This window comes from Hippocampus zosterae, chromosome 14 (genome assembly GCF_025434085.1).
Source record: "Hippocampus zosterae strain Florida chromosome 14, ASM2543408v3, whole genome shotgun sequence".
NCBI lineage: Eukaryota > Metazoa > Chordata > Actinopteri > Syngnathiformes > Syngnathidae > Hippocampus > Hippocampus zosterae.
Window position 1 is genome coordinate 3897348 of NC_067464.1, and position 13662 is coordinate 3911009.

At 45.3% G+C, this 13662-nt stretch overlaps 1 protein-coding gene across 5 annotated transcripts in view; it reads left to right on the forward strand.

The window, feature by feature from the left end:
* Nucleotides 1–244: 244 nt before the first annotated feature.
* The window catches only part of actn1 (actinin, alpha 1), a 33088-nt gene continuing 19670 nt past the window's right edge, over nucleotides 245–13662 (forward strand). For 2 of the 5 annotated variants that reach the window (XM_052086534.1, XM_052086537.1), the window contains exon 1: nucleotides 245–679. In XM_052086534.1, the coding sequence (XP_051942494.1) occupies nucleotides 581–679 (99 nt within the window). In that variant the 5' untranslated portion in view covers nucleotides 245–580. The remainder of the gene's footprint in view (nucleotides 680–13662) is intronic. The other 3 variants (XM_052086533.1, XM_052086536.1, XM_052086535.1) reach the window with 2 other exon arrangements.

The following is a 13662-nucleotide window of genomic DNA, read 5'->3' on the forward strand; positions in this document are numbered from 1 at the left end:
GCTAAATTGCCGTGGGTGTCCTGTTACAAATCCGTCTCACCTTCTTCTACATTTAAATAACACTTGTTTTAGGCTAATTAGCCTCAAGTCACCCGTCAATCACACTGCAAGTCAGGCTTGGGCGGGAAATCTGCCGAAAAGCCTGATGGATGACAACCGAGTTGGCCAATCAGGGTCAAGCAAAGGCGGGCTTGCATCCCCGAGGCGTCCACTCAGCTTCCTCCTAATTCGGCCATCGATCTCATTCGTCTGTTGCAAAGTTTTTTCGGTCTCTAGCTCTATTTTTTTCCCCTTTGCCTCGGAAAGAAGCCTCCCTCCGGGGAATCACCGAGTCGAGAAGGAACAAGAGTTGAGCAGGAAGAGAGCGAGGGAGCAAGGGGGAAAGCCAGAGGCGGACGGTCGAATCTCTACCCCTGACACACACACACTCACCGTCTTGAGGAGGAGGAGGAGGAGGAGGAGGAGAAGAAGAAGAAGAAGCAGCGGGCTGAGGAGAGGCAGCCGGCGGACACACAAGCACCGACACAAGGGAAGAGAAGCCGAGACAGAAACAGACCCTGTTTGGCGCTCACGTCACGTTATGGATCATTACGACGAAGAGCAGCGCTACATGCAGCAGGAGGACGACTGGGACCGGGACATGCTCCTGGACCCCGCCTGGGAGAAGCAGCAACGAAAGGTGAGGAGCTCACAGTTGGCTCATTTCCGGGTTTACAGGCGCCCGCCCGCAGAACTCCTCTCTTCATATTTTCCTCATCTTCTTTTGCTTCTGCTTCCCACTTCTTCATTTTATTCATATCCTGCTTCTCCTTAAGCCCATCTCGAAACGCCAATTTGGCCTGCTAACGCTGACTTGCAACTCCAATTTGAACCTCTAACCCTAGAAACCGTAACTCTGCCTTGAGAACCTAACCCTTGTTTTGAAGCCTTAACGCAGGCTTGAAACCCTATCCCCGATTTGAAACCCAAAACGTGGCTTCAAAGCCCAATTTGAAACCCTAATTGTAGATTGAAACCCTAATTCATACTCTGAATCTTGGCTCCGAACCCCAATTTGAAAACTGTCGTCAAACTCAAACATTCGCTTTAAGCCGTCGTTTTGAATCCTAACTTGACATTGAAATCATAAATTTGGCTTCAAGAATTTACCGAGGCCATAGTTTAACCTCTAACTTTAGATTCAAACCTTAAGTTGAAACCCTAACACTTGCTTTCATTGAATTCCTAACTTGTGTCACGGACTCATAATTTTAAAGACTAACTTTGTCTTGAAATCCAATCCAAACTGTAAATTAGATCAATAACCCTAATTTGACACTAACCCTTGTTTGAAACCCTAATTTAAATCCGTAGTTATAGTTTGATACCCCAAACTAGGGTTGAAACACTATCTTGAAACCCCAGTGTTAAACCGTAACCCCTGTATTAAACTTTAAATTGAGATTCAAACCCTGATCTGAATCCCAAAATGTAAATATGAAACCTTAATTTTAAAACACTAACCTGAAACCCCAATCCTGTTTTAAAACCCCAACTTGAACCCTTCTCATATGTTGTAATTTTGAAGTCTTCACGTTTGAAAAAGCGACTTCTCATTACAATTGTGATTCTTAAGTACGGTAGCTATATGAGAAGATTTTCTGAAAATGACAGTCTTGCCAAAATGTAAAACCTGCCTGGAATGGCGACTTCAAACTGAATACAACACACCAGAATTTAGAAAATGTGATGCTAAATAAATACATTTTTTGGGTGTGATGTTGCCCTTTGAATGTGGTCAAAAATTACTTTCAAATGATAGTAAGCAGGAAAACGTGATTATTTCTCAAGATACATTTTCAATCCTTTCGTTTCATCTATCTAATCCGAGCTGTCGAGATCGAGTTAAAAATCTCCACCATTCGGCTCGTACGTGTCGAAATTCTGAGCGACTCTCCGAGTCAACGTGTCAAAATTACCGTCTCTTGCTCTCAAACTTATCTTAACTCGCACAGATGCAACATAACTTGTCAGACAGGCAATAGACAGCCATTTAGATTCGTAGGGATGGGCGAGTCCATCAGGTACTCGTGAAGGCTGCTTATACCAGCCACAAATACTTATGGGGGCGGAGAAAAAAAATCTGACATCAACTAAGTCCTCCTCGCCAGTAGTTGGCGCTATACTGCAGCGCATCAGCAAATGATCATCTGGGTTAGAAAGAAAAGTCTTTGCTTGCAATTTATTTTGTCATTGTGTTAAATTAAATTTTCCATTTTTTAAAAAATTAACTGAGATGTGCAGTATATTCAAATGTTATCATTTAAGTACTTTAAAAAAATCCCTGTATTTAAATGCACTGTAAATGTTCAAATGGGGCATCGTGTTCCATTGGATGACAAAATGTGTGTGTGTGTGTTGGCCCCATTCATTGGCAATGAGTGCTGGACTCAAAAGGGGGGCGGGCGTTTAACTACTATACTATACACTTGTGCACCTTTTCCATGCAACAGATGTCAGCCATGCGCTTGGCTGCTTGAAGTGAATGATTGCACCCCCCCCCCCCTCACCCCCTTCCAAAAACCTTGTCATCTGCTGTATGATGAGACGTGGATTAGCACAAGCGCCCCCCTCTATCCTTGACTTAATTTGCAGGGAGTGGGGCGTGATGGGATTATCCTTGACTGTGACTTTATCCCCACCAAAACGCTCCATGCTGCACACACACACACACTACCTTTTACCCTCTCCTCCCACTTTATGGAAAAAATAAATGGTGAAGAAAAAAAAAACCCCGTGTGGAATCTGAGCGAGTGCTGCGGTTTGGGCCGGGCTTGCGTTGGGAGCGAGCGTGCCCAAAAATGGTAATAATCTCGCCCCTCTTGCCGCTTGCTTGCTCCTGCTGCTGCTGTTGGAAAAAGTTTTTCAGACACCCCATCGCACACCCCCGCCCCCTCCAGTCCAGTTTCTTCTTGCTTCTGGTTTCCTGCCTGATGTCACCCACCGCCGCTACCGGGGAGAAGCACGGCAGTGTCACAGACACATCCTCCAAACCCTAATCCTGGAGGGAAACCCTCATCTGAAACCCTAACCATTGTTTCAAACCCCACTTGTGGTTTTCAACCCCCTTTTTTTTAAACCCAAGCCCACGTTTGGGACCCTAATTCTATTTTATAACCTTAATATGACACCCTAGTCCCGCTGAAACTAATTAATGTTTTATTACTCGATTAATCTTATGATTGTTTAGATGATTAATCGATTAATCTTATGAGTGTTTAGACGATTAATCGATTAATCTTATGATCGTTTAGACGATTAATCGATTAATCTGATTTGGGGGAAAACTTCTTTTAAGGTGCATGTCTTTGTTCAAAAACCGAACAATACTTTTAATTGACTATCCAGAAAATGCGCAAAAATACAAATTATTTCTGACTCACAGCTTTGATCCGAAACATGTCAGAAAATCGACAAAAAATTAAAAATCTGGTGCTTTCAAATGTCTTATTTTGAAAACCACTCCGATAACCAGTCGGATTCCAGAGAAGTTTTCAAATTAAACCTGATCTCAAAATAATTAATTGTCAAATTGATTGTTGATAAACTTGACAATTGGGGAGTTGTCGATGAATTGATTAATTGTTGAAAACCCCCATTTCAAATTGTAAACTGGTTGAAGTGCTAAATCTTACTTGAAACCCTAATCTTGTTTGAGACGGCAACGATGGCTTGATAACGTCATTTGAAACCCGAACCTTAACTTGAAACACGTACCCAAGCTTGAAACCCAAACTAGAAAAACCCTGATCCTCTATCCCTTCCATCGATTTTTTTTTCCTCCCTTGCTTCTGGTTGCCTGCATATTGTCACCCACGAGTGCTACTGGGGGAAAAGTGTTGCGAAAGAGCTCAAGGCTGTCATCAGGTGTGAAGTGGAGTCTGGACATCATCTTGAAAGCATGAGGGGGGGGGGCAACTGGCCCACATACTTGGAACCTCATAAACGTTAAATTCATGTTCCATGTTACTTCCAGCCTCCTGGCAGTTGTAGACGCTTTCTTCGAGGTACCACTTTTTTTTTTTTTTTTTTTTTAATGGGGGGCGTGTTGTTGATTTAGCACTCGGAACTCCCAAGAAAGTGAAAGGTTCAAGTGATGGTGCCATGAAAAAACCTTGAAAAATGGACGCAACATCTGGAGGGAGAGCGAGAGAGAGAGAGAGAGAACAACAAGGCACTCTCTAGGTCATGCCATTGATAGACAAAACACAGAAATGTAATGTTCAGTGTGTGTGTGTGGCCTTATTTTGTATCTGCAGATAATTTGTCCTCAATAAAATAATATTTTGCGATTGCCGGCGCTGGGATTATAGTTCAAACTAAGATATCCGTAGGAAAACATCGGCATGATATGTGAGAGGGAAGCAAAACATGCACAGTTGTAAGCTCGAGGAAGGAGAGAAAAAAAATGCTGGAACACAAAGTTTTACTACAAGCGGCCTGTTATACCTCGATCACGACTACGTTCCTGCGTAAACTCACGGGGAGTTAAGGATATTTACCAAGTTGACCAACTCGCCTTCCTTGTGAAAATTTTCAGGACATCTTATCATCAGAAGCGACAACGCTTCAAAAACTGGGCTTTGTAAAAACAAGAAAGCAAGTTAAGAAATGTGGACTGTTCTGGATTATTTAGTCAAAGCAAAAAAAAACAACAAAAAAAAGAAACTGGTAAAGAAAAAAAAGTCAGGGTTTTATACTCGTGTATTTCTACTACTTGCATTTATAGAATTATGATTTTTCATTTTCAGATCAACCTAATCATAACCAGGAATGAGTTATCAATAACAAATGATCATACAAAATAAAGACTTCCGCGAAACATTTTGTCAACAAATGTATTGACAATGAACAAGTTTTTTTATTTTTTTTTCTCCTTGAGTTGATTTGAGGTATTTGATTTCGGTTCGAGTTTAACGACGCTCTGTCCTCTGCATTGTTGGCCGTCACAATTCTTTGTCAAGCAGCGTGGCTGCGCGAGGTGCATCATGGGAATGCAGGAATGTGATGACGGCAAGGGTTTCACGGACCAGCGTTTTTGTTTTTTTTTTGGTCTTTTTGAAAAAAAAATTTTTTTGAGGGGGGGATCAGCAGCGAAAAAACACTTGCATGCTGAGTGAACCTAAAACAGTTCTATGTTTGAACGTCACTCCGTACACAAGCTCTTGGTTTGAGAAAGCTACGGAACGTGCTGCAAAAACTTTTTTGTTGCCATCATTTTTCATCTACATCCGTTTTCAAGACTCGGTGGGCATTGTTAGTCCAGACACAAAGACCATTGCAATCCTTCAAGTAGAGTTACGAAAAGCGAGTTTCGTCATGTCGTTTGTTTTTAGAATGAGTGTTCGTTTTTCAGAGACCTTTTTTTTTTTTTGCGACACTTGACCTCATTGTCATGTGCCGTCAGTGTGAAAACGATGACCTCTTAATTGCAGTGCAAGTTGATTTTTTTTTTTTTTTGTGTGTGTGTGTGTTATACATTCCGAGCTTTACGCAACCCCGCAACCGTCACACAAGAGGACAAGTCACTGCACGGCCCGCTCGTCCCCGAGGCGGCCGAATGGAGAACTATGGCGACACTTAAATGGGGAGTGTCATGATGCAACAAACGCAAAAGTGAGCAAATCAGCCCGTGGATCTTTTCTCACTGCTGCCTTGCACTGCGAGCATGAGAAACGTAGGTGTGGCGTGAAAGAGTCTGAGAGCGAGAAAAACAAAAACAAAATGACGCGGGTGAATGGCGGCCGAATAAGGACAAACCTGGACCAGAACTGGAAAACCCGAAAAGCGCCTCGGGGAGGTTTTACGCGAGCAACAAAGTTGTTAGCCGGCTAAGGTGTGTGCGATTGTTTGCGGAACACAATTAGATGGAAATATGCAAGCGCGGCAACCAGACGGACTGCCTGACGCGTCCCTGAAACACCTGGGCGGTGCAAAGACATTAAGATTCCAAAGATCAGCATCCTTATACTCGCGGCTCACGTCGAGACACGCATGGGAATCCAAACGTGCGCCCACAAAAAATAAAATAAAACAGCCTTCTATGTGTTTGTCCCGACCTGCATCACACGGGAATGTTTCAACTAAGTCCTGCTGTCAATTTCAAACTAATAGCCGCTTAATTTCTTAATTTCTGGGACTTTGAATATCCAGAGAAACGAGTGGATAAAATACACTCCAGACGTGGCCGCGATAAGTGAAAAGTCGGACCCCTCCCACATTCTTTGAACTCATCTAAAGGTATTCAAAAACTTTTTTTTTTTTTAAATGCGTTTGAACCATAAATCTGATTGCAAGCGTCGAAAATACTTTGCACATTGTCTCTGAGGCCTGCGGACAATTTTCAATCGGACAATTTTCGTGGGACCGCTTGTGGCGTAATGCCTAGCGCACGTTAAAAACCGCGTTCCGCCACCGATCGAGAATCCAGTCCTCCAGTTTCCGTCCCTGAACTCGTGTCAGGGTTTTGGAAGGATTGGGGAATGTAACGTGGAAAAAGTCAAATACTCCCCCCCCCCCCCCCCAAGAAGAGCCTGCATGCAAATTCTCTCCGCGGCTCCAAATTTAGATGCAACCTCCCGGCACGGCGCGTACGTCATTAAAAGGTCATTAAAACAAAGTTGGGCGCTTTTTTGGCATCTTAATAGCTTGCTGTGACTCCCCATCTGGTGTGAGTTTGCATTGAAGTGAAGACAATACAATGACGCTTTGAAACCTTCAAGCGGGGTACACGCGGAGATTGGAGGTGAGGGGGGGGGGCTCACTTGAGAACCCCCCCCCCCCCCCAACGCCCCACGCCTCCGACTAATCGCCCAGAATCTTCTTTTATAGACATCCAGTTAAGCGGAAGAGAAAACGAGCAAATCGGGCTCGGTTGTCGGTATGTGCTCACTCTGCTTCATTTGCCAGTAAGTCGTCAACGTTGAACCGGTTTCACATTGCCGATCATCGGGCGGCAAAAACAAATCCCGCAGATTATTTGCGCAAGATCATCGTTTTCGGAGACTATCGGATAACCGAGCCTTTTGTCGACTTGGATCTCAAGGGGTTGGAAAATCCACAAATTTGGCCCAAATTTTGTGTACGCCGCTATAGACGGGGCAATTTTGGATTTGGATTTGGAATGAGGAAGCGTCTGACTGAAAGGGGTTGGTCGTACTAAGCGTGCTTCTGGGGAATGGCACCCTCGACGCATCGGAAGGCTCGGTGAATGCCGTAGCAGCTGGGGTGCGTGTAAACAGATACGCAGGTGGGGGGGGCGGAGACAGCCAAGTCGAACCCGACACACCTTTTGCAGTCAGTGGCAGGAAGGGTGTGTGAGGAGTGTGTGGTATGGGCGGAGCTGAGAGAGAGAGAGCAGTTCTTCCTTTGTCTACCTGTCGGCGCGCCTTCAATTATTGATCTTGGATCCCATCTCTTGACTCTCCCGACGGTCTCTTATTTAGCTGACTCAATCGGTCGCTCGATGTGTTGCCGCAAAACCGCCGTCGGCAAATTTAGCGCCGACGCATCGGCGTCGGGAAAGTCGCGACGCGGTGCGGTTAGCCCTTTCAATTTTCGGTTAAGCGTCGAAGAGACGCAGCTGATTCTGGGAAACTCGTTGGGCCTTTGGGTTTTGTTTGAAATGAAGCGAAAGTGGAAGCGAAAGGCTTGAAATTTCACATCTTCTGAAATTTGGTCAGAAACGAAAATTATAGGGAGCTGTTTCGGAAGTTTTCATGTTCATTCATTCATTCATTCATTCATCTTCCGTACCGCTTGATCCTCACTAGGGTCGCGGGGGGGGGGTGCAGGAGCCCATCCCAGCCGTCTCCGGGCAGTAGGCGGGGGACACCCTGAATCGGTTGCCAGCCAATCGCAGGGCACACATAGACGAACAACCATCCACGCTCACAACCACACCTAGGGACAATTTAGAGCGTCCAATCAGCCTGCCACGCATGTTTTTTGGAATGTGGGAGGAAACCGGAGCACCCGGAGAAAACCCACGCAGGCCCGGGGAGAACATGCAAACTCCACACAGGGAGGCCGGAGCTGGAATCGAACCCGGTACCTCTGCACTGTGAAGCCGACGTGCTAACCACTGGGCTACCGGGCCGCCCAAGTTTTCATGTAACTTTTTTTATTTTTCGGAATTAAAAAAAACTGAATCCCCGCCCCCAATAATTCCCTAAACATGCTGACATTCAGTTCAACAAAGTTAACTCATTCACTCCCAAAGACGTTTTGAAACGTCTTTTCAGACTTAGTCTAGAATTGGCTGGTACTGAATGAGTTAAGAATCGGCATGAGTATTTCTTTAATTTTTGACACAGATATGTCTCCTTTTCCTAAAAATAATATCAATGTCAGTCTCCTTGACTACCAATAATCGATACTGGCCTTGGAAAATTAAAAACACGTCTTTTTCTAGAAATGATTTGCTCCTCGCGTGCATATTTTGTTTTGGTATTTTGTTTAATCATGCAACATTTATTTTTAGCCAATTGACAGAATCTTTGATGGGATACTCAATAGAATAATCAATTATAAAACTATTCAATGGCCAGCCCGACTGCTTGACCGTTTCCTACGTCTTAATACTTAATTGTGACACTCTCTTCAAATTTGTACAAAATAATATAAGCGACTGTTATTGCAGTCACTTATCTCCTCCCCGTGGCTGTTAAAAATGACTCTAAGCCTGGTTCTAATATCGGCAGTGTCACTTTCCCCGAAGGCTCAAATGCCCGCCCCCCGCCCCCCCCGGCATCAGGACACAATGACGAAAAGTACAGGACAAGCATTGTTGGAACCCAATCAACTTTTCTCGTCATCAGCTTCCTCCATCATTTCCTTCCACTCTGTATCTCCTTTCCACTCATTAAAAAAAAAACAGTGCAAGTGAGCAAACGAGCGAGCGGCAGAGTGAGTGGGCGTCGGCCAGTGTGCGAGGGGAAAGTTATTTGCTGACATTTCGCCCGAGCGTGTCGAAATCACCCCTGCAGCCTTATCGGGAAAAGCGACGCGTCAGCTTTGTTTGCTCACTGAGTAAACATAACGCTGCTACGTCGCATTCATGCTACTGACTGTACAGGTGATTTTCCCCCCCCCACCCCCGCACACTCACATTTTCATGCAAAGTGTCAACTATCAAACACGAGGGTGTCAATAAATAACGAAACCATCAGACGTTATCATAAAACTGTCCATCCGTCCATTTTCTATGTTGCGCACCACATTACGATCGCGGCTAATCTGTAGCTTATCCCAAAAGATTTTGAGAGAAAGCGTACACCCTGGAATGGTCGCCGCCGCACTTACAGTAGACAACTCACAACCCCGAGACACACTTGCTAACCACGAGCGTGCCTTTGTAAACGGAGTACAACTGAGTCTGTAATGAGTCCAAAAACAGCGCTAAAGCAAATCGAGTGTTCATCAAGGGCAAAAAATGGAATCTTGTAGACTTGCCAAGTCAATCCCCAGACTCAAATCTCACAGAGAATGCCGTTTTCCTCACGAAGCTAAAAAGAAATCAAATAAATTTAAAGCTGCTCATCCTTGGAAGACCCCCCGCCAGTCTGTGAGCAAGCTTCCCACCGGTTGTTTTCATGCTAGCGCTTAGCTATGACGCTATTTACCGTACATCAGCATCTTAAAACTTCACCCATGAAAAAGCAAAAGCTCGTAAGAGTGACGTAGCGGAGTTCGTGTTCATGTCCCAACTCTGTCAGTCTTGGTCTTCGCGCGAGCCTCTCCGGTCGCTTCCATGCTAGCTTTTAGCCGTTTTGCTTTTGGCTGTATGCTATTGCAAGCCCCGCCCCCAGTCGTGCGTCTCTGCCGTTTTTACAGAGCAACGACCTGGAAAAAAAAGCCGGAAATGACAACATTTTCTATCTCTGTCCTGCGTATTACGACGCTTCCATGGCCTGAGGCCGTTCGTTCTTGTTTTCCAAGCCAGTATTGAATGTGTGAATTTCATTCCGCGGCATCTGTTATTGATCAGACTGGATGGTGGAGTTGATCCCCCCCCCATCCCCCGGCGGGCTTTTTTTTTTTTTTCGTGCCAACTGTGCCTACTGTCTGTCCACGCTCCTTTCTTTGCTTCCGCTCGTGTTTGTTTATTTCCGACTTCACTCATTTTGCGACAGTAAAAATGGTGCCATTTTTTTGCGTGTATCCGTTAACATTTGGTACAGCAACATAGAATTACTCCATCTTGAACACCGAATGAGGTTTTCTCGCTTGCCTTCCGTTTTAGTGCCGAAATTTGACCTCAAAACAAAACCTCACGTTATGCGTAAAGTATTCAAGCCGTCATTCAACACCGTGATGGGAATTTCTCAGTAGCGCGGCTTCAGTAGCCATGAGTCAGCTAGCGCTCGCCGCTTTGTTCCTGAGCAAGCATTTTTTTTTTCTTTCTCCACTGCTGACCGTCACCTGACTCAGCCACAAGCCGCTCGCTCCTCCACAAAGGAGGCTTTCAACGCGCTTACTGTATTTTGTACACTACATTCGAGACCTTTGAAGTTGTTTGCCGATGAGAGAGGACCGTGGCTAAGTCGCCGACCAATACTGAAATTTTAATGACCGCGATGACATCACGTATGATGTCACTCCCATTGGCCGACTGAGTTTTCATTTGAATGTAAACAAACTGCAGCGGTTCATCCACTGGCGTGTAACATACATCAGAAGGAATAGTTCAAAGCTCCTAAGACACCGGTGTCAAACTCAAGGCCCGGGGGCCAGATGTGGCCCGCCACGTCACTTTAAGTGCCCCGCGAAAGCAAATCAACGATGACAACTTCCAAGATGTTTGCCAAAATCTGTACCAAAATGTCATTATATAATAAATCGTAACAAATTGTCAGCATTTTCTTGTCACCAAACCCCTCATTAAAGTTACTGAAACAATAATTGAACAAATCATTATTCTTGACTTCTTTTATATAGTTTCAATCATAACGGCCCTCCAAGGGAAACGGTAATTATAACGTGGCCCGCGACAAAAATTTGTTTGACACCCCTGTCCTAAACAATGAAAAAATATATGTATTTTTTTTCAAATGTTTGAAAAGTACAAATAAAGGACAAATTAGTGGAGCTGGCGTAGCATCAATCTATCAATGCCTATTTAATAGAAATGGATCTGCTGCTCAACTTAGGAGGTCACGTCTCTAGACTTTTGTCCAAATGGCGTACAGTCCATCTATCCCTCGTCCCCCCCCCTCCCCCCCCCGACATGAAGGGATTGCCAGGAGAAATTCTGGGCAACTGCCAAACAGGCTACCAAAGGGTCATCCGTCTCTTGTCTCCTTCCTTTCAAGCTCAACAGAGGACACACAAACACACATCTTTGGTGTGTGTGTGTGTGGTGGGGGGTGGGGGTGGGTGTCCTAGGCAACCGGGAGGAAGTGTATTTCCCTGCGGCTCGTAAGCGTGATGGAGTGCGTCAGTCTCTCAGGTGCAGCATCCATTGACGCAGACACTTTTCGTGCAAATGTGCCAAATCAGCACAATCTTGCCATTAGGCTTATACATCTCCTTGGCTGCGGCTCCCGCGCCGCGCATTTGTGCGCCGGGGGTGGTAATTGTGCCCCGTGAGCCAACAGACTGACAATGAAAAGGGCCCGCTTTTGTCAGCGGCGCACCGATATGTACCGTCGCCTCGCTCGAATGCGTCTTCATACGTGTGGAACATGACCGATCAACGCCAGCGAATGGCTCATCGATTGGGGAAAATGAAACCCCAAAAAAAAAAAAAAAGGCAGCGGCGTGCGTGGTGCGGCGAGGCGGTTGCCACGGCAACCGCAAAAGCCTCTCTGGTCTCAAGGGTACGTGGCATCTGAAAATATGTGTCTGAGCATCCGACCGGCGCCGCCAAGCTACTCGACGAGTCACCAACACGTCGACTGTATTCGGTTTGCGCATCTAAAGTGGACGATTGGGACAAATTGTAGATTTTTTTTTTCCTCCCTTTTGATCAAGGGGTAACAAACACATTTTTTTTTTAAAATCACGGGCTACATCGCCATAATGGTTTCTCATGGAAGGCCATTTTGATGATGAATCCTTCTCGATCCATGATCACCTTATCAATTCTAAACAAGATAACGTATTAATTAAACGATTAGGAAATCAGAAGCCTGTAAAAATGGTTTGTTCTCTTGCTTCTTAATTCATCTTAAAAGTGTGATTGTTAACAACAATGCTTGCGGTGTCTCAGAAACAATTTGTCATTTTTTGGTATTGAAGAGATGCTGGCGTAATGGGGGGAGGGAGGGACTTCCACATTTTGCAAAAAAAGTTGCTCAATAAACATGCAAAATATTTCAACCAAAAGTTTTCGTTTTCCCTTTTTACTGAAAATGAATATCCGCCCACGAATATCGGTTGTCGGCCTCTTTCGCTACTAACAATTAGTGTCGGGATTGACGCTTGGGGGGGGGGGGGGAACTATCGCCCCCCCCCCCCCACCCCCGCACTGAGCATGTAATTCCAGCCATACTGTTGAAAAACAACTTCCCGTGCGTCGCCCTCTGCCAGCAACATCTGACTTCCTTTCCGATGCCTGTTTAACCGCTCCGACACTACAGCTGGCAGGAGTGCAGTCGGAATTTATTTATTTATTTTTTTTTTAAAGCAAGCATGATTAATAAAAGGAGGAGCGCAGCAGTTTTGAAATCAGCTCACTAGTTCTGTGCTTTCACAGCGCTGCACTTACACCCTAAAAACATCCACATCGCACCTTGGTGTGTTCCCTTTTTTTTTTTTTTTTTTAATTTTTATTTTTTTTTTTTGCTGTGTGGCATCCATGACGCTCACTCAAGTGGATGTAGAGCACATGCTACGGCGTGCTTCTTAAATTTCTGGCGGGCCTTTTGCATTTTGGGAGGCGGCGATCAGACCGAGAAAGCCGGCTCGCGTATGAGCAGGCCACATGTTGTGTTTTCCCTTTTCTCACCCTTGCGAAACAAGTGAGGCCAGAGTGCTTCTGAGTTGTTGATGAAACCGCAGACAAAAAAAATTGTTTTGAAAATACAAAAATAATATGATTTTAACCAAAATTTACAAGGCCAATACTACCCATCAGAAACTTCTACTCATTTTATCGTTAAACCATTTCATCCCAATTTCGAGTGGCTTTCCTCCGTGGGCCGGAGGAACCACAGAGGCGGGCGGCTTCGACGGACCAACCGAGCTCAGCTGCGCTCCTGCGGCTTTTCCACGGCATCTCGGTTGGAAACACGGAAGCCCTGATGTTTGTTCTCGGGTTGTAATTAAACCCCGAGGATCATAAAGAGACTTTGTTGCCGGGCTGTTTGCTGCTCCTTCCTCAACACTTGTGCCAGCCCCTGCTGTGATTCAGTCTTCCTCAATGTTTTCCCCTCAGAGTGCCCTGCCAGAGAAATCCTTGGATCGCTGCACCTACTGTGTGGATACAGTACACAACTGAAGTGTACTGTAGATTTATGGAGCATGGGAGCTTTGCAGGGCAAAACCACCCCACCCCCCCCCTAAAAAAACAACCCAGAAGCACTGATGTGAGTCCAGTAGAATGCAGTTCTGCGGATATTTTTCAGGGTCAGTCGAAGACCTGGCGGCCCGGTAGTCCAGTGTTTAGCACGTCGGCTTCAC